Source organism: Patagioenas fasciata, chromosome 2 (assembly GCF_037038585.1).
Source record: "Patagioenas fasciata isolate bPatFas1 chromosome 2, bPatFas1.hap1, whole genome shotgun sequence".
Lineage (NCBI taxonomy): Eukaryota > Metazoa > Chordata > Aves > Columbiformes > Columbidae > Patagioenas > Patagioenas fasciata.
Window position 1 is genome coordinate 108034717 of NC_092521.1, and position 21248 is coordinate 108055964.

The window sequence follows — 21248 nt, forward strand, 5'->3', positions numbered from 1 at the left end:
TTGTTTTACTGACCTTGTATGCTTGATGACTAGAAGCTATGTGTTAGATAACATAGACCTGTGAGAAACTCTAGACAACTTATCACTATGTCCGAGATTCCCGCTTTGTTGTGAGAAAGAGAGGGAGGCTGCGCCTGCCTGAAGCCTTGAAATACAGGTGACCTCAGCAGGCCCAGTGATCTTAAGAGGGCTGAAGTACTGCAGTGCCTGTGTTCCCGCTTGTGTGACCTCTGCATGGGAGCTTAGGTGCTACTTCGGACATCCCCCAATAGAAGTAACTAAAATAAAACTTTCTATCTGCAATGCATTCATGACCTCTGGCTCTTCTTGCAACATGCCTGCGTTGGTTCACACAGCCTGTTGTGACAAGAGAATGGGTAATGGTTTTAAACTGAAAGAGGGCAGACTTAAATTGGACGTAAGGAAGAAATTTTTTACAATAAAGACGTTGAGCCACTGGAACATGTTGCCCACAGAAGTTGTGGATACCCCTTCCCTGGAAGTGTTCAAGGTTAGAATGGATGGAGCTTTGAGCAACTTGGTCTAGTGAAAGATGTCCCTGCCTATGGCAGGGGATTGGACTAGATGATCTTTATATGTCACTTCCAACCCAAACCATGCTATGGTTGTGTGATTCTACATGTTAGAAACTGTAATATGTACTGGGTGAGGTCAGCTACAAGAAGTTAAATAATAGTTGTCATTTTAATTTTTAAATGTTTTTTGAAGCCCTAGATCCAATTCTTTAATGACATCGGTATAATAACTGAAGGTAAACAGTTTACATATGCTAATTTTGGAAGTATTTGTATCATTTGCTTCTGAAATGAGGTATGAATATTACCTACCGATATATTCACCTTCTAATTTCAAGATTGTACACCATTCATAAGAAGTTTCCACTTCCAGATGAAAAGATCCAGAATTTTATCATGACAGATGCTAAACTTCAGCTGATATGTTCATAAAAATTTATCTGAGCTGAGGACATCAAATGATAGTAAGTATGAACTCAATATGGCACAGAGATCCAAGAGCTAAGCAGCAAGTCCCTAAATTTAAAAAAAAAAAAAAAAGAAACACAACCACAAAAAAAATTTAAAAAAACCAACCAAACAAAACAAAACAAAAAAACACACAAAAAAAAAACAAAAACAAAAAACACCACCCCCCCCCAATATCTTTAAAAAGAAAAAAAAAAATCAGAAGAAAATCTGGAAAAAATAAGTCATCTGGACAGACACTCAAAATCTTTTCAGTAAAACAATACTGCAATATAGGAATCAATAGTATTTATATTAGTGTGACTTACAGTGTTTAATTAACTTGCAATAATTTAGCAGTATTGAAGTGAAACATTTCACATCAAACTTTTTGTCATGTCTATACAAAGTTTACTGAAAATTAATGGAAGGCATTTTAAAATAAGCATCATAATACATGAACCAACCACTGATCACTGATCAAAAAACAACAGTGAGTTCTACAAGCGTTTTCTCTCTCTAAATTGTTTCTACATTTGGATTAAATCCAAAACAAGTTTTGAGAGCACCCTCCCAAAACTATTCAGAACTGGGCATATGCTGCAATGTCAAGTGTGTACTACCAGCATTTCAGCCATATTTTAGATTGCTAGTGGGTGGCATCAAGAGTGCCATCAGCTCATGACGTATGGAACAAATACTCTATTAAAAAAAATCACAGAAAGATAAAGTGGTCTCTCACACAGTCCTACTGAAAATGCTGCCCATCACAGTTCAACATTTTAGTTGACTATCATCATGATGCTGTGGCTGCACACATCCTATTAAAATGAATTTCCAATTGTCTAAGCGTCATCAACAACTTAGTATAGCATCCAGACACAAAATTCATATTTAAAAAGAGTAAATTAGTTTGTTGCACCTCTATTCAGACAATATCGCTCAGTATCTACTCAGCATCACTCTGTGATATTAAGAAGTAAAATAAATTAAAGCAGCTACCATATATGTGAGACCATTGTAGTTGCTCAGTACCCTTACAGGTAAGCCACTCGGTATCATCACACTGTGAAAGTCCAAGTAGGTTCAAATCTACTTTTGAGACTATAATATAATTTAACAGCAGAAGTTAGACTAATGTAGCTTAGTCTGGCATGCCTTGCAATTTTCATGATTTTTATGAACGAACACTGTCTCTTAGAAACTTCTTTACTTTGAGGGTGACAAAGCACTGGAACAGGCTGTCCAGAGAGGTTGTGGAGTCTCCTTTTCTGGAAGCATTCAAAACCTGCCTGGACACATTTCTATGCAGTGTACTCCAGGTAAACCTGCTTTAGCAGGTGAGTTGGACTAGATGATCTCCAGACGTCCCTTCCAACCCCAACCATTCTGTGATTCTTTCTTCTTTGACAATTACTGCTGACATACTTCTCCTAAGATCAACAACTGTACTGCACAGAATTTGCAGAATGATGTACAGAAGATGACTAGTGTCTGGGCCATCTTTTGAAGGAGAAAATTACAGTGTGGTACAAAGAGATATTTCTACAGTCCACCACTTACTGGTACTGGAAAACGCTGGTACTATCTGTGAAGACTTTAAGGTATCCACTGACAACTTAAACCAACAAGAAAGATTCTTGACAAATGTTCCTGAGGAAAAGCATATTTAAGAAGCATGATCATCCACTTGTTCTTGAGGATACAAGCCTTCCAATGGTGATACTAACAGCTTATAAGGATATGAAAACACAGTATGGACAGAACGTAGTCCATTTTTAAATAACCAAAGTGTGCCAACACCTGGGTTTCTCTACAGCATAGCAGATACTACCAGACAGAAATACCTTTTACACAGAAAATGCTCCATGGATGCTCTGTGAGGTCTCATACTTTCAGTGCTTGTTTCCTCTCTAGTATGTATGCAGCAGAAGTGACTTGTAAGTATAGCCAGTTTCTCACATCAGACATGCTGCAAGGGACCTGTGCCATTCACTTTTCTATACATCGAACCTGCAGATGACCCTATACTGATCTGTTCTAGGCTCTGTTCCACCTACCTTCTGCCCAGAGACCCTCCTGGTAAAGAGGAGGATTTTCATGCCACCAAATCAAGTTAAGAATGAGTACTTGGCAAAAGGCAGCAGTGCTCTTACCAGTAGTGCTTAGTTCAGAGGATTTTCAGCTTCATATGGTCATCCTCAGATGTAAGCAAGCTTTTAGAGAGCAAGAAGGAATCTCTTGGATAAGCTGCACAGCTAGCACACTCCAGTGCCCAGTGTATTTCACAGCTGCACTGAGTTTACAGCCCAGCTGGTCTACGGTGTGCTAGTTCTGACTCGTGCTACCCTGTGTTACCCTGAACTAGGAAGACAGGCACAACCCCATTGGTTTGACAACAGACAAGCCTATAGCCCTTACCAAGGCCCTGTTTGTCTAGTGGGATATGCCTACGATCTGGGCTACCAGTAGGGTTAACTACCCATACAATTAACCTACAATTTAGCAAATTGCTCAGTCACATTATAAAACCAATCTCAGCTGAGCAGGGATTACAGGGGCTTTCCTCCTGCAGTTCAAGCAAACAAACAAAAAAAACGCCCAAGGTATTTGTACTATTTGCACTTCCTTTTGACTGTCCAGATGGATGTTCATCTTTGACACCTTCAACTGCCTAGGAAATCTACTGATCTAATTTTTCAACTTGGCTAACGTGTATAGATATAAACCACAACAATCTTGAAACTTACCCATCACAAAAGAAAATCTATTCAATCCTGTATTTTGCATTCTAACAGACAAAGCAATATTTGTACCACTTCCCCATTTTATATGCCTGTTCTTCCTGCAAACTTTTTTAACCTGTTTTCCAGTGGCCTAGACAAAGAGAGTCATGAAGTACTGGGCCTGACAGAACTCCTCTACCTTGACAGGTCACAGTCAGGTGGATAAACTCCAACCTGAGTCAGAATAAAATGGATTACAATAGCCACTATTTCTCTTATAAACTCTGATAAGAAAGGCAGTAAATATTACATACATCAACACAATATTAAAATCAAGGGTTATGTAACCCAAACAGTGAATAGGTTCTAAAAAAAACATTCCATAGTCTCAAGTTTTCCCATAATCAATCTGATTATGTGCTATCATCATACTACTAAACACCTATGTTAACCAAACTAATAATCAAAACAAGTTATGTGCCTTTTTTAATACTGATACCAAAACCAGACAGGATCAAGACTGCTTTAAGTTAGTTCAGATCAAGTCTCACAGAAGATCCACTTGATTGTAATGTTATATTGATAAGTGGAAAAACTTCTACGTTATCAGCCACTGTATTTTCAAAATAACTTGTTTGACAGCTGAGTTGAGGGAAGGCACTGATTCCCATTCTATAACTTTGCAATATAGAATAAGGCAGGTTTTTAATGTCTTTTTTCCAATCTATTTTCTACAAACTGACAAATACCAAATGGCGATCTAGATGCATCAACACTCTTTCAAAATAACATGTGTTCTCAGCTCCCTAAGTCATGGTTTTTATATTTTAACCTTGCACTTCAAGGTCTTGAAGATATTGGCTTATCACAAGCTACTTTACCACTTTGAAGTATGAATATTGTGCACTGAATTTAACAGTGCTTTATGCTCCAAAGCTATCCAAGAGTCAGAAATTTTATTAAAAACAAAATAATTGTTTCATGAACCTACAAAGAACTGTGATTTGTCCAAGTAGGTGGCCAAACTGGTAATTTGAGCACCACCCCCCCAGTTTTTAGCACTGTCATATTAGATCTCAGATGTTGGCCAGATAAGCATTGAACAATCATTGATAGAAATTATGCTGATATATCTCTCCAGTTACCATCAGTAAGCGAAACAGATAAGTGCAATTATTGCCAAAAAAAAAAAAAAAAGAAACCCACAAACAAAACCCACAACAAAACAAACAACAAAACCTAAAAGTGCCATAGCTATGTTGGGAAGGAGAAAGAGGAAGAATCAACCACCCCAAGGCTGGGTTCTGTCTGTGGGTTTTCTGACTCATAGGAGGCACATACACTTGGAAAAACCTGACTCTGCAAATTACCGCCCTCTTACAACCTACATAAACGACTCTGATTTCACCACAGCTTTTTGGAAATACAAGAAATTAAGCACCAAGACATTCAGACAGGCAGCAGTGGGCCCCCTTGCTGTGCCCAAGGCCTGTTAACGGCTTTGCTTACAGCCGTTAATTACGGTGTTAATTACGGTGTTAAGAGACGGACTTGCCGCGCCTGATCCCCGAGCCTGGCAAAAGCGCTGAGGGAGGCCGGAAGCGCAACACCACTATCGAACACTTCAGGTAAACCGTAAATAGAAGATATTTAAATAATAAGTAATTTAAATAATAAGTAATTTAAATAATAAGTTATTTAAATACACCTTGGCGGCCTCCGCCACCAGGAACTCCAATCATGGCTGGCCGCGGTTACGGCCCCGCCCCCCTTCCCCGCCCCCCAAGAGCAGCCCCTCGGCACGTTCCCGTGCGGGAAGAAGCCCCGCCCACCAATAGACGTCGCGCATCCTCACAGGCTACCGCCGCCGGCCCCGCCCCTCCCCCTCTCCCGTCCTGCCTTCTTCCCGCCCCCTGGCGGCAGCCCGCCAATCCCGAAGGGCGATGTGGCTTCTTGCCCTTGGGGGCCTCCCTCCTGCCCGGCTGCCGCCCTCTTTCCCAGGGTGGCTGCGCCTGAGCCGCGTGGCAGCCGGCGGTTGGCGGCCCCGGACAGCCAATGGGGGAGCGGCACCTCAGAGCGGGCGTCTGGTTTTACGCACGGCGGCGCGCACGCCCTCTGTTTCGGCAGGCCGCGCTCGTGCCGTGGGGCGGTAGCCAATCAGGGGGCGCGGCGTGCTGTGCCGTACGGGCCGGAGAGAAGCGCACTGGGCAGCGGCGGGATGAGGCCGAGGGGGCTGTGGGTGCTGCTGCTGTTGGTGGGGCTGGCACAGATCGCCCTCCTAGCGCGGGGCGCGGCGGCCGAGGAGGACGGTGACGGAGGTGAGTGAGGGGGGCCCTGGGGTGAGCGTGGGCAAGGGGCGGGCTGCGTGCGGGTGAGGTGGGGAGTGGGCTGGCGGCGGCGACCGTGAGGCGCGGGGGTGCTTCGGCCTCCGGTGTGCGAGCTGGTTCCCCTGGAGAGACAATCACAGAATGTTAGGGGTTGGAAGAGACCTCAAAAGATCATCTAGTCCAATCGCCCTGCCGGAGCAGAAACACCCAGATGAGATTACACAGGAAGGCGTCCAGGTGGGTTTTGAATGTCTCCAGAGGAGACTCCACAACCTCCCTGGGCAGCCTGTGCCACAGTGTTCTGTTACCCTCACTGTGAAGAAGTTTCTTCTCATATTTAAGTGGAACCTCTTATGTTTATATCCATTGCCCCTTGTCTTGTCATTGGTTGTCACCGAGAAGAGCCTGGCTCTCGTGACACTCACTCTTTATATAATTAGTTAATGAGGTCGCCCCTCAGTCTCCTCCAAGCTAAAGAGACCCAGCTCCCTCAGCCTTTCCTCATAAGGGAGATGCTCCCCTCCCTTAATCATCTTCGTGGCTCTGCGCTGGACTCTCTCCAGCAGTTTCCTGTCCTTCCTGAACTGAGGGGTCCAGAACTGGACACGAGGCGCTGGTGTCTGGCCCCGGAGCTGGGCGCTGCGGGGAGCCCGGGCCCTGTGCAGCGCTGGCGGGGCGCGGCTCCCCGCAGGCCGCTGGGCTGAGCCGCGGGAGGCAGAGCGCTGATCCCCCGCCCTGAAGGTGCCGCTCTCTGGGAAACGCTGCTTGTTAAAGTGCAGCTCGTCTCCTTTGTGCTGCAGATCTGCCTTGCCTCTTATAAACACAGAATTAAAAGCTTATAATTAGCCATGCTGGTAATTACTGGCTTTTAAATTACCAGCAAATTCGCGATTTCATTATCAGAGGGAGTGCTCTTTTATTTACCCCTTAATTCGGGGGATCAGTGCACTCTGTGTGTTTCAAACTGATGGTTTATTTTTCCTAGAAGCAAGGCCCTGTGTTGCTAGTTTCTTGGTGTTTCTTCCAGTTGTCTTTGAATTTCGCTGATATGTGTCTTCTCCTTTACAAAGTTAGGTGAAACAGAGCTGCTCTGATTTATGAAGTTCAGAGCCTGTATGTAGGAGGCAGGCCTTTGAAGGTGCTGCTTTTTTGCTGACATGTGAATTTTGAGAAATCCTACATATACACTGCCGTATGTTAAGTATTAGAGAGTGTTCAAGGAGGTGGGATTATGGGTGACCTCCTGAACTCCTGTCTTGCAAATTCTTACTCAGTGAACAGGTACTGAAACTCAACTAAATGTTTTTCTTTCAGGTACCTTATCTGTGTGACCAACTGCATGATCTGTAGGGATCAGGGTTTGGTTGTGTTTGTTTTTTTGGTTTTTTTTTAAACAGGATATAGCATCTGCAGTAAGGAGATACCTGTATTTCAGCTTAGAATTAAAGAAAACCTTCACACAAAGATTCTGTATTATGCTTGTTTCTCTACTTTTAACTAGAACACTTGGTTTTCATCACTTTGCAGCATGCGGCAAAGCCCAGTACTGATTTCCTCTACTACCTTCAAATGATGAAATAACACCTGTGATGTTACAATGAAGCCCAGGTCCTGTGGCTGACAGTGGAAGCTCACCTGTCTCATGGGCCACACTCTCATCAGTGTTTTTCATGTGTGCTCTTCTTATTATTATATGAGTTCTTGGGATCAAAGATGCACAGTGATAAAAGTATTTCCTCCTGTGTGGAAGTTGAACACTAATCCATTGCACGATGTAAATAATTTTTCTATTTCTATTGGGTATCTCAAAATGGTGTGTGTATCGTGAACTAGGCTTTACTTTGCCTTTGCTTTAATAATGCACATAATAAAAGTTTTCCATTTTTGCACTTGAAATGCAGACCTGTTTGAAGTTGAACAAATTTAATTTGCATCAAGCAAGTAACCTTATGTAAATTCATGTTTAGGACATGAAAAATTAAAATGAAACCAGGGTTGTTTAACTGTATGGTTTTGGAAGTGAAGTTTGACGCAGACAATGAAGCAAATATGCTCACAGCAAGGTTAGCTTAGGTCATGACCATTATACCCTTTGAATCCTGATGAAGGAAAAGGATTGTGTAGAGCTGAGGTGTCAAACTCATTTTTACCGGGGGCCACATCAGCCTCGTGGTTGCCTTCAAAGGGCCAGATGTAATTTTAGAACTATAAATGTAGCTATTCCTGCAGGAGTAGGTGTAGAGGATCCACTACAAAAAAGACTGAGGAAGACTGCTTTCACAAAAGAAAGCTTTTGAATGCTCTGGCAACAGATTATAAGACTTCCACATTTCTGAAAACTGACTTAATCCAATTGAGAAATGGTGAAAGATCAGTGAAGTTACTGTAAGAATTAATTTCAGTTAGAGTAGCTGTCATCCTGAAGAAGGCCTGCCAGCCAGCAGCATGTACCTGAAGTCTTAAAATAAGTTGTCATCTTCATCATGTTTTTTGACGTGTTTAATAATGTGTTGAAATGCTTTGCTGGAGTCAAAGGGAGTGGTCCATATTTTATTGGAGGGCAGGTTTTAGCCACAGCTGTCGCAATTGGTTTGTCCACCTGCTTTGCAAGTGACTTTAAGAAACAAAGACACTTCAGTTTGGGTTCAGCTATTTTATTTTCCTGAGCTGTCTTATGCAAATATTTATTAGCTACTTCTGCCATTTCAGGTGTCACAGTTAGACTCATTCTATCTCTGTTCTCTTCAAAGTGTTGCCATTAATGCAGAGGGAAGTTTTTTGCTCTTAATGAAAAAAGCCCAATTTCTCCTACACTTGGCCAGGTCCTTGAAGCAGGTCTTTCAGTCCCAACACTAAAGGGCATGTCAGAGGCAGCTATGATAACCCTAGGTGTCAGTGAAGCTGAAGACTAAAGAGAGTGAGTTTGCACTGTTAATGACAAATTAAATTTTTAGGTGTGGTTAACTTAGATTTTGGAAATGCATGCCCTCCTTAAACCAGCTAGGAAAAGCTGGAATCCTGTTGTTGTGTGCTACTGCTTAGCTTCCATCTAGGAGGAGGAGGAGGAGGAGTAGATGTGTATAATGCCTGTGACGATGTCAAGGAAGTTTTATGTTGGCAGGCTACACAGAGACAGATCTAGGGGTTTAACATTTTCCAGCTATGCAGGGTGTTTTTGTAGGTGATGGTTTATTCTCAGCTTTCTAAACTATCCCACAGCAGCTGCAGTGGTCTTTTTCTCTTTTTTGGGGGTGGGTGGTTAGCATAGTAAGCAGGGATGAGAGTGGCAACCTGGTGGTTAGTTTCAGAAATGCGTGAGCAGAACTGTCCGGATAGTTTTGCTCACGTTCCTTTGTGTCAGGAAAAATCAAGTCTGAAGCGATTTGCTTGGAAAAACAATGGACACTGTGCAACTCACGGGGAATTCAGGCACAGACCAACCACGAACACCCTGCATTGAAATGTAGCCCTCAAAAGTGCTGAGCACACATTAAGCAGAAGTTTTGACTGCTGAAACCCCCTGAAAACCAGTGTTTTCACCAGGGCAGCAAGTACATGGCTGCTGTAGGTTCAATTGCCCTTTCAGTGCAAGTACTCAGGGGCAGCAACACAGGAGGCATTGTTCACATGCAAGTTGTGCTTTTAGCTGCTTTGTAGATCAGATGAAACAATAGTAGTTATTAAAGAAGCTTGATCTAGGTGGCTGCTGTTGTGTGATAAATGATCTCCTGTGATCTCTCCCCTCATCAGAAGCTTTAATATTTTTGTGGTGCGTGAAGTTGGGTTCTAATTAAAATGAATGTGTTTTTCTCCAGGGACACATATTGTTTTCTGAGATCATATAGGCTTATTTTTTTAATAACTTCTTCTAACAGAAAAATGGCTATTGCAGCTTAACAGGTGAAAATCGTATTTTCAGAATTCTTGTCTTGAATAAGTAACTTACATGTATTTGATTTTCTGTCCTACTGCAGTAACTCCCGTCAGCTTAGTCAAAAGCCAATTAAAGATGAGAATACTTTTGAGCAAGAAACTTTTTTTTTTTTTAAATCCTGACACTCCCAGGAGTTGAAAGGGCCTTAGCTTCATTGTTGCACAGTTTTCATTTGGGATGAGGCATTTTCATTACTTGTTCTATGACTGAAATTCCTTTAAAGTCGTTCAAGAAGGTCTGCTTGCCTCAAATGATAGCAGTTTAAAAAAAAAATTAAAAAAAAAAAAATGTTTAAAGGGACATTTGAAAGATCAGATATTAAAAAACCATCTCAAAATCCAAGCCAACAAAAACTGAACCAGTTGAAATGTGCTGGCTTCAGGTTTCATATGCTAATTTTGCTTTGGTAATATAGCAAATCTGCTTTCTCCCTGAAAGGCCTGTTCTGGACCAGCAGTTTTGGTCTCCTTAAATCAAAGGCCTGCCCAAAAGTTCTGTGGAAAAAGTGTTCACTCCATTTATTTTGGAAGAGTACCTTGCATCTGCCAAGTATATAGGAATGGATTTTCATGGAACTCCAGTGACAGTCACTTACTTACTTGATTTTACACTCACTCTGCAACCTGATGCTGACCCAGAGCAGTGTCATGCTCCTGTGGATGGAAAGCCTCTTTAATGAATTGCAGACCTGAAACATCACTGTAACTGAAAGCAAGATATACTGAGATGGCAGGGGGTAGGACTGAGCAGTCAGAAACAGAAACAATTTTGAAATGCTGCATCTAAACTACCTTGCTAGGAATGAAAAGATAGCATTTGAGTTTATAGCAAGCCTGTCTGTTGATTAGATCTTCAGAAAGGCAGAGCATAGCAATTGTGCTACAGATTTAGCAAGTAAGGGTACAACAGAAGCACTGGGGACAGATAACATCTGCTATTTTAGTACAAGATAGCTAATTTTTCCAACCGCATATTGCTGGGTTTGAATGACAGCTGGTTTGCTGCAGGATGGAGGGCTTCTGTTTGAATTCAGGTATCATCTGCGTGTCCTTCTTGCCCAAGAAAACATTTCTGGTGCCACACTTTCCACATTTCAACAAACTGCGCAACAGGTAGGGATTGTCACGTAGGTCTGTATGCATTAATTCTTGTGTCTGTTTTGTTAGTTTGTCCTGAAGAGTGGGATAAATGTTGACACGTTACTGAAATATTGATATTGTTAGCTGGCATAGCATGGACAATGATGGGCCTGATCAAACATCAGAGTCCAAGCTCTTTGCAAACTGAGGTAGCTGTCATGTGGAGCAGGAACTAACCTGTATTGATACTTTTTCTTAACCACAGGATATTATCTTTAACCTGGTAGTGTTACTTTAGTGTTGAACTTGTCATAATCTAATCCCTGTTGCATTTTTACTTTTCCAGAATCTGTTACAGAAGACACTGGTGATGATGATGCTGCTGATGAAGATGACGAAGACGACGAAGATGATGATTCTGAAGTTAAAGAAGAAAATGGTGTATTAGTCTTGAATGATGCAAACTTTGATACCTTTACTGCAGACAAGGACACTGTGCTGCTGGAGTTTTATGCACCATGGTGGGTTCACAGCCTGTGGTACCTCGTTGGATGCAGGATGGGGTGGCTGTTGAGGGCTTCTCTGACAGGACACACTCCTAAAAACTGAGCTTGGGTTGCAATTTTGAAGGTGACATAGGAGTAGCTTGCCTGCAGGAGAAGCATTGGACTGCTGTAGTCCAGGGTAGGAGACAGTTCTGGTAGTGTGGAGATACCCTTTCCCTGTCCTCGTGCAATGCAACATAAAACAGCCTGCTCTTTCTGTTTCCATTCCTGCTCTGTGCCTGTCAGGGAGCAGAGACAGTCCCAGTTAGCCTCAGAGAAGTTATGCAGTGGGGTCTTGCAGCCTGCTATCATGTCCTTGTGCTGCCCTATTAAGAACTTGTGTATTTACTCGTCTAGATGAAGGAATGTAGGGTACTTCATTAGCAGGGAAATTGCTAGAAGGTTTTCCTTCTGAAGTTCAAATTGCTGTCCTTGCCAGAAGAGTGTTGTGTGAATAAGGACATCGTTTGTTTGTAATGTCAGTTTAAACAGTGCCTCATGCATCTACTTGACGATGATAATTCTGCTGCTGTACCAGGGTACATAGAGTAACACTGGTGTGCTCAGGAGACATACAGTGGGTTTACCTGCATACAACTGAGACAAAGACTTTAGGCCAGAATTTATCTTGTCTTGCATTCTTATGGATGAAAATAATGGAGATGATTAGTGGGGGGTGGGAAACAAGAGTAGAATATATTTGCAGTCAAGCTGTTGAGTTAATTTTGCAGTCAAAACCCCTGCGTTTGTGGCTTGTTGATCTAAAGACGCCATACTCATTAGTCCTTTTCTAGTCTTCAAACAGAGGGCAGAAAATGGTCTTGCTTGAGGTGGATTTGCATTTTAAATAAAACCACTCTCTTTAGAGATAAACCCATCCCTGCTTCACAGTAGGTATTATTTTTGCAGCTGTAGTTTGTCTGCATGAAAACTGAACATGAAGCTTAATGTATCTGAGCAGAAAGATGTGTAGTCATCACAGACTAAGCACTTATCTTCTTTCTCTTCCTCCTGCCACTTGAGAGGCTGAGAAGTACAGGCTATCTGCTATACAGAACTTTCCCTCTTTTTTTTAATTTTTCTTAATTTTCCTGGTTTCTTCTTCAGCTTGTCAAGCTTTCCTTACACTGGTATCCTCTGTCATGCCAGCTTTTGCAGCAGAAGCCTCTCTTCTTCCCAAAGATTCTGGTTTAGCCAGAGAGAGAGCAGGTGTTTTGATGCTATGATGGGTATGAGATTTCATTAGACCAACTTAACTACTGGTTCATTTTTCCCTTAAGTTCAATTTAGGGTGCTGTGTAGAGAAGATGAACCTAGATTAGGCAGAAGCTGAAGTCTGAATGAGACCATATTTGGAGGGACAGGGAGGGAGGAAAAGTGCAGTACAAGACCTGAAATTTTGTTTTGAAAGGAATTGTTGTTTTGTTTTTTGTTTTTTACGATGGCTTTATAAAACACGTGTTGCCTTTTGAATGGGAAAAAAAAAAAAACTTCAGATTTGAGAAAACAGCACATTAGCTACAGTTACTCTCTACCTTTTCGTGATCTGAAAACATAATAAGACAAGCATTCTTATGTTGATATTGTGAACATCTGTCAGAAGGCATTTGGAAAATGCAGAATAGCAAAATATTCCTGCGGGTCTGCCGCTCATTTATGTGTCTACTTGTATCTTCCTCTGACAGGTGTGGGCATTGCAAGCAGTTTGCTCCTGAATATGAAAAGATAGCCAAAACTCTGAAGGAAAATGACCCTCCCATTCCAGTTGCCAAAGTAGATGCTACGGCAGCCACTTCACTCGCAAGTCGATTTGATGTCAGTGGCTACCCAACTATCAAAATACTGAAAAAAGGCCAGCCTGTTGACTATGACGGTTCTCGAACAGAAGATGGTAAATACTAGTCCTTTGCAATTCTCTGTAAGAAGCCAAAGACGTGTATGTTTTCCTTCTTAATGTGACTATTTTGAAGGACTTTGATCTCAAGTTGCTTTATCTTAAGCAGAATAATATGAAGGCTGAAATTTTGCCTGCCTTCCAAGTTGGCTGCATGCTAAAGGCCAAATTTGCAGGAAGTGCGTAGTGCTGTTAGTGATGGAAGGTTTCTAGAAATAAGACTTGACTAGAAGAGGATAGTTGCTGAAGAATCAGCTATTAAGAAACATCTGGTCTGTATATTGAAAACCACTTGTTCTGATGTTCTTGCTTAATGAATGTGTCCAACTTCAGTCAGAGAGGAAAAACAACCTTTTCTGTCTGTTTTGAGATGGAATTCACATGCTATGGTGCTGCAAAGTATAGATCAGCATAAGTAAGATGCTCTGTGGGTTGAAGAGAAGATTTTCTTGGCAATACCAACAATGAAATAAAGCACAGAGGAGCGTGATTAAGAAAGTGTTCTCATGTAAGCTTGACATGCAAGCTTTGGCCTAAGACCATTCTTGATACCAACTGTTGCATTTGGTATGATAATGCGAACTTGCTAACTGAACTGTTGAACTGTATTTCAGCAATTGTGGCCAAAGTAAAGGAAGTTTCTGACCCCAATTGGACCCCTCCACCAGAAGCTACCCTGGTATTGACCCAGGATAATTTTGATGATGTCGTGAATGATGCTGACATAATCCTGGTGGAGTTCTATGCTCCATGGTAAGCAAGAAGGCAGCCACCTGTACTTTCCTAGCACAGCTGGCCTGAACACTCTTGGTGAACTTGTTTTCTGTTGTTAGGCCTCCTTTAAAGAGGAGCTCTGTGTAGCTCTGGTATACCTTAGTTCTAATCTGGAACTAGGATCACATTACAGATCACTTGACTAGACAGCAGGGGGTGGTCTCCAAAACTTCACTGAAGATTCTCCTTATTTACTAATTTGGGAACATTTTGAGAGATACTGAAGAGCAAAGGGTTTGGTCCTTGGTTTAAAAGTGGCCTCTAAAAATGAAACTACCTGTAGTAATGTGGGGCCAGACATAGAGGCTAGTTTCAGATTGGAGAGTCTTCCTAGACTGAAGTGTCCTATTTAGACTGAATAACCCTATTTCTACTTTTTCCATTGTGGAAGACTTAACTCTGCCAATGCAGGACCTATGGCTTGTAAAAACAGCCCTCCTCTCTCTTCCCCTAGGTGTGGACACTGCAAAAGGCTTGCTCCAGAATACGAGAAGGCTGCCCAGGAGCTCAGCAAGCGCACACCTCCTATTCCACTGGCTAAAGTTGATGCCACTGCTGAAACTGAGCTTGCAAAGAAATTCGATGTTACAGGCTACCCAACTCTGAAAATCTTCCGCAAGGGCAAACCTTATGACTACAATGGTCCACGGGAAAAATACGGTACTGCATTTTTTGCTTTTTCTAGTTTTCTGAGGGTTTGACCACAAATGTTTTGACATACCTATAGGACTTGCAGACAAGTTAACATCATAGCAACGGTAGTTGGGGAAACTTGAAAAAATGTGCTCTCATACCTACATAGGCCACTAGTATTAATTAGTCTTTAATCCTTGTATCATCTTACAGTGGTATTATAAGCTCCTTTTGGCATAAAGTAAAATACACATGGCAAAGCAGTGGCAGTACGAGTAAATGGGTAGCCTTTATTTGCACTGGAGTGTGCCATAAGGACTGGCAAAGTGTTCAATATTAGGTTTTAATAAGAGAGAAGACTTTAGACTGTCCAAGTAGAACTTTGGCTCATAGCAGGGTCAGGAGACAGTGAAGGGTCCAGAATTTAAGAAAGGAAGGTTACTTGAAAGATCAGCTGATATGCATGGAACTGGTGCTTGGTCACCTCTTCTGAAACCAACCTGAAGGAATATCCAGAACTGCAGCTTTAAAAGCTTGGGCTGCAGTCTTGCTGATTTGGTCTTTTAGTTATTGTGGGAGGGCTGCACAGAAAGAAAGGTGTCTGTGGAAAACATGGTATTAAATGATGTTGTAGACTGAATGCCTGAACCTTTCAGTTAAATACATGTTCTAAACAACTTTTTGGGGGTGGGTTTTTTTCATAGGTATTGTTGACTACATGATTGAACAGGCTGGTCCTCCATCCAAACAGATTCAGGCTACCAAGCAGGTACAGGAATTTCTGAGGGATGGGGATGATGTCATCATCATTGGTGTCTTTAGTGGTGAAAATGACAAAGCCTACCAGCTGTATCAGGAAGCAGGTAAAGCATGTTTTAAAATACTAATGTGTGTTTTGTTGAGATTCTGCCCAGGACTTTGGGCATGGAGAGATACTTTATTTCTGCTCTTGGTTCAGTGGGGGTGGTTGGAGAGGAAGAAGAGGAAGGAGACTGAAAGATGATCTTTCACTTGTACTCGAGAAAAAAAGCTCACACCAGGTTGTGAGACTATAACTAACATAGCAGCCAGTTAGAGGAAATAGCGTCTCTCGGTACTGTGTCCCTAAAAACATGCAGACTAGAAGGAAGCAAAATTCCTAGCTGAGGAAAAAATTGCAACTTCTTGGCTTAAAACCTTGCTAGCTTTGTCATCTGCTATTGCTTGTTTCATATCTGACAGTTCCAGAGGCTGGGCTCTCCCAAACTTGTTTGGGGTGGGCAGCCTGGAGAAAGAATCACCATCCATCTTTGATCAGTTTAGCTAAACCATTCCTGGTAATGTTTATTCTTAAAAACTGCTGTGACATGACACATTTACAGTCCTTTTAATGATATTGACTACCACACAGAAGAGGCTAAGCACTCAGAGTGCTCAGTCGCTTTAATCTATCTCTGTGTCTCACATGATCAAAATACTTGCAGCCATTCTTCGTTTTTGCCAGAACCTTGAGAGCAATATGGGCAAGTTGTCTCTTCTGGCTATATGTGCTTCTGGGGCTACCATAATTTCTAGTTTAATTAGGAGCTGATTTGGTTGCTCAGGCATGGCAAGATATTGTCTACCCTGACTTCAGCAAGGCTTTTGACACTGTGTCCCACAATATCCTTATGGGTAAGCTCAGGAAGTGTGGGTTGGATGAGTGGACAGTGAGATGGACAGGGAGCTGGCTGGATGGCAGAGCTCAAAGTGTTGTGATCAACAGTGTGGAGTCTGGTTTGTGGCCTGTAGTTAGTGGGGCTCCCCAGGGGTCAGTACGGGGTCCAGTCTTGTCTGACGTATTCATCAATGACCTGAATGAAGAGATTGAGTGCACTCTCAGCAAGTTCGCTGATTATATGAAACTGGGAGAAGTGCTTGATAACACCAGAAGGCTGTGCTGCCATCCAGCCAGATCTGGGTAGGCTGGAGGACTGGGCAGAGAAGAACCTAATGAAATTCAACAAAGGCAAGTGCAGGGTCCTGCACCTAGGGAGGAATAACCCCAGGCACCAGTACAGGTTAGGGGTTGACCTGCTGGAAAGAAGCACTGAAGAGGACTTGGGAGTCCTGATGTACAATAGGTTGACCATGAATTCAGCAACGTGCCTTTGTGGCCAAGAAGGCAAATGGTATCCTGGGGTGCATAAGAAAGAGTGTGACCAGCGAGTCAAGGGAGGTTATCCTGCTCTGCCCTGGTGAGGCCAACCTCTGGCCTACTGTGTCCAGTTTTGGGCTCCCCCATTTAAGAAGGACAAGGAGTTACTGACGAGTGTCCAGTGGAGAGCTATTAGGTTGGTACAAAAGTAATTACAGTTTTGCACTGTTAAATTTAAGTCATTATAACTAGGCTCAAACGCACCTTTATTAATCAGAACAGGAACCATTACAATCAACACACTTTTGCTAAAAATAAGTTTGTTTATTCCTGTAGCATAACAATGTATGCTTTGGGATTTGACAAACTCTTGGAAAGCATTTTCTGCATCCTGCTGTTCGTGGAAGCAGTTTCCCTGCAACAAGTTGTGAAGATGCTTGAAGAAGTGGTAGTTGATGAGAGGTCAGGTGAATATGATGGATGAGGCAAAACTTTGTAGCCCAATTTGTTCAACTTTTGAAGCATTGGTTGTGCAGCATGTGGTTCAGCGTTCTTGTGGAGAAGAATTGGGCATACATTTAAGAATGTATTCCAGTATCACTCAGCAAATTTCAGTAATGCAAAAAACACAATTCCTTTTGTACCAACCTAATACAAAGATGGTTAGGGGTCTGGAGCGTCTTTCTTAGGAGGAAAGGCTGAGGGAGCTGGGTCTGTTCAGCTTGGAGAAGGCTGAGGGGGAATCATATTTATGCTTATAAATACCTCAAGGGTGGATGTCAGGAGGATGGGACCAGACTCTTTTCAGTGGTGCCCAATGACAGGGTAAAGGGCAACAGGCGTAGGATGAAGCACAGAGGTTCCACCTGAATATGAGGAGAAACTACTTTGACGGTAACAGAACACTGGAACAGGCTGTCCAGAGAGGTTGTGGAGTCTCCTTCTCTGGAGACATTCAAAACTCGCCTGGACACATTCCTGTGTGATCTGCTCTAGGTGAACCTGCTTTAGCAGGTGGATTAGACTTAGGTGATTTCCAGAGGTCCTGTCCAACCCCAACCATTCTGTGATTTTGTAAAGATAAAGAACTGTTTCCCAGAAAGCAAATGGATTGACTAGGTGACCTTGTGAATTCCTTTCCAACTCCACTTTCTGTTATTTGGGGGGAATCCAAAAGGTCAGAGGCTGATAAACAATTAGCTGTTTCACTGTATATGTTTTGGAAGCTGTTCAAAGTTTTAGATACGTAGACTATCTCACCAAGCACATAGGTTGTTGAACAGCTACTCGAATTGTATGCGTTTTCACATGCTTCTCACCCCTGGATGAGAGCTGTTCTCCAAGACTCTAGATTGTTGCATGTCCCACTGAAAATGGGAAGAGAGTTCCCCTGCAGTGCAGCTTCAGGGTTTCAGTCAGGAGGCTCTCAATTCTGTTTGTAATGACTTTCTTCTCCTTAACCTTAAATTTTCAGCTAATGGTTTAAGAGAAGATTACAAGTTCCACCACACCTTCAGCAGCGAGATTGCAAAACTATTGAAAGTATCTCCAGGAAAAGTGGTTGTCATGCAGCCAGAAAAATTTCAGTCAAAGCACGAGCCCAAGATGCATGTTTTGGATCTTAAAGTGAGTAGCTGGTCCAAAGTAGAACGTTTGTGCATGGATTTAAGGTTCTCTTTCTTTGTATATATGAGCAGTTGACATCTTCCTGTTGGAAGTACTCCACTAGATATGAGGCAGCCTGTTTGTAGCCTGGAATTCTGTTGCTTTGTTTGAGAAAGCTTTATGAAATAAACCTGGAGGTTATGTAATCAAATAATGATTTCCCATTAAAATATTCATTTTAGGGGTAGAATACTAAATTGTCTCTAGTGCTCAAGGATTTGAAGAATAAGGTGATGGCATTGTTTATAACATGCCCCTCCTTGGCATTCATGCGTGCATCAATATTAGTTTCCAGTACTGTGTAACAGAAATGCCACTTTAATCCATTTTTCTGAAGGTTCTTTCCATCTGTGTTTTTTATTTTTTTTAAAGCAGGACTCTACTGATGGATCAGAGATTAAAGAGCATGTGCTGAAACATGCTTTGCCTCTAGTTGGTCATCGGAAGCCTTCCAATGATGCTAAAAGATATGCTAAGCGTCCTCTAGTGGTTGTCTATTATTCTGTAGACTTTAGTTTCGACTATCGCGTTGGTAAGTTAGCTAAGATTACCCATTCCCCACTTCGGGAGGAAGCAAGCAGTAACTAGAAATTACCAATTGTATTGTGTTCTGGTTTTTCAGCTACTCAGTACTGGAGAGGCAAAGTCCTGGAAGTGGCCAAGGACTTCCCTGAATATGTGTTTGCTGTTTCTGATGAGGAAGATTATTCTTCTGAAATAAAAGATTTGGGTCTGCTTGAGAGTGGAGAGGATGTCAATGTCGCCATTCTGGATGAAGGTGGCAAGAAATACGCCATGGAGCCAGAAGAGTTTGACTCTGATGTACTCAGGCAATTTGTACTGGCATTCAAGAAAGGTATGGTTTTACAAGTGGGGTTCTCTTAGCCATTTGCTTTGTTTTACCTCCCAAGTGTTTTTCCTGAGGCAATGAGTACAATATAGTCATATGTGAAACCTTACAGTTCTCTATGGCTTAAAGCTTTTGGATATTTCTTGTGTGTTTGTGGTTTTCTCTTTTTTCTCTTTTCCTTTTTTTTTTTTTTTTTTTAATCTCAGTTCGTTAACTTTGCTTAGACTATGCTGTGGCATCTAGCTATATTCTAACAATGAGCATGTTTGGCAAGCCCAAAATGTTCTTACAGCTTTGAAGTGCAAGCTGATCATTCATATTTGGGACTAGGATAATAAATTACTGTCTAATAAGTTGTGGATGGACAGCCATAGAGGGAGAAAGGTTCAAGGGAATTGTGAAACAGGTTGTTGCCCATATTTCAGAAAGTTATTGTGCCAAAAAGTCACCAGCGAGCTAGCCTATGTTTCATGCAGAGTTGAGCTCATTTACTGGTGCAATGCTTTTTCCCTGGTGGGAGGATGTGCTTCTGCCCTTTATTTTTGGGAGAGAGCATAAGGATTGCTCTTACTATATTCTAACAATGGTGTGTGTTTTGCTTCCTTCTAGGAAAACTGAAGCCTATTGTGAAGTCCCAACCAGTGCCTAAAAACAATAAAGGGCCTGTGAAAGTGGTAGTGGGTAAAACTTTTGATACCATAGTAATGGATCCGAAGAAAGATGTTCTCATAGAATTCTATGCCCCATGGTGTGGACACTGCAAGAAACTAGAACCTGTGTATACCGAGCTAGGCAAAAAATACAAGAATGAGAAAAATCTAGTCATAGCCAAGATGGATGCTACTGCCAACGATGTCATGAGTGACCACTACAAAGTGGAAGGATTCCCTACTATCTACTTTGCTCCAAGAGACAAGAAGAACAACCCTATTAAATTTGAAGGCGGGGACAGAGATTTAGAGCATTTGAGCAAATTTATAGAGGAGCATTCAACAACACTCTCCAGAACAAAAGAAGAGCTTTAGATGAGATGAGGGTGGTGAAAAATAATTGTTTGTACATTGTAGTTAAAAACAAGTTACTGACAAAACTTGTGAGAGAAGAATTAAGCAGTTTGAGCAAGGAAATTCTTGAGCAGTAAAGCAATTACAGTATCTTTTTTTTTTATATGGCAGAAAAGTTTTTCTGGACACTGAACTTCTCTGATATGAATGTCTTATGTTAGTTATGGTTTTGATCTTGGGAGAAAAATACATCCTTTATTTTTTGTGACTATCTTGAGCTTGGTTATTTTACTCTAATGCAACTACTTTTTAAGTTAAAAGATATTACAAAAAAAGAGAAAACCAGATCCCTCTGCCAAACAGATTTGTCTTGTGTTGGTATGTTTACTAGCAGGAGCAGTGTTTTGAGCCTGTCTCTCTTACATTATATTTCTGTGTACTTACTCATGTGACTACATTACTGTATTCATTGCTGAGGGTAAGAATGGGAGTTTTCTAAAGTGTGGATGAATTGTTCATTCCTATTGAGATAAGACACAGTGACTTGCTACCTGAAAGTGCTCTAGACCTGTCTGTAGAGAGCGTGATGGTAAAATAGCAGGTTTTGCTAATTTACCTCTCTTTACTAGTGCATATTGGCCCATTTGTATCTTAGTCTTCCCAAGTGTTTTTTGGAGAAATTGGAGTGTGACAGAAAGAGCATCCAGTGGGTGGTAAC

The 21248-nt window shown here is 41.9% G+C and overlaps 2 protein-coding genes across 3 annotated transcripts in view; one reads left to right on the forward strand and one right to left on the reverse strand.

Annotated features, from left to right (window-relative positions):
- The window catches only part of RAMP3 (receptor activity modifying protein 3), a 65371-nt gene extending 59899 nt beyond the window's left edge, over positions 1–5472 (reverse strand). Inside the window, exon 1 of the mRNA XM_071804695.1 lies at positions 5418–5472. Within this exon, the coding sequence (XP_071660796.1) occupies positions 5418–5451 (34 nt within the window). The 5' untranslated portion in view covers positions 5452–5472. The remainder of the gene's footprint in view (positions 1–5417) is intronic.
- Positions 5473–5807: 335 nt separating this feature from the next.
- On the forward strand, positions 5808–20801 carry PDIA4 (protein disulfide isomerase family A member 4). Of its 2 annotated transcripts, none has more exons than XM_065829922.2 (10): positions 5808–6027; positions 11396–11570; positions 13280–13485; positions 14103–14241; positions 14717–14922; positions 15600–15758; positions 18486–18637; positions 19049–19208; positions 19299–19532; positions 20136–20801. In XM_065829922.2, exons 1-10 carry the CDS (start codon positions 5928–5930, stop codon positions 20549–20551), a joined length of 1947 nt encoding a protein of 648 aa, XP_065685994.1. In that variant the 5' UTR covers positions 5808–5927; the 3' UTR covers positions 20552–20801. The 2 variants fall into 2 exon arrangements, with proteins under 2 accessions (XP_065685994.1, XP_065685995.1); XM_065829923.2 differs by having other exon boundaries at positions 5809–6027; positions 19052–19208.
- Positions 20802–21248: the final 447 nt, after the last annotated feature.

Coding starts and splice junctions, on each gene's coding strand:
- PDIA4 (XM_065829922.2), top strand. CDS start 5,928: ATGAGGCCGAGGGGGCTGTGGGTGCTGCTGCTGTTGGTGGGGCTGGCA. Junction 13,486..14,102: donor CGGTTCTCGAACAGAAGATG/GTAAATACTAGT, acceptor ACTGTATTTCAG/CAATTGTGGCCAAAGTAAAG. Junction 19,209..19,298: donor TAGTTTCGACTATCGCGTTG/GTAAGTTAGCTA, acceptor CTGGTTTTTCAG/CTACTCAGTACTGGAGAGGC.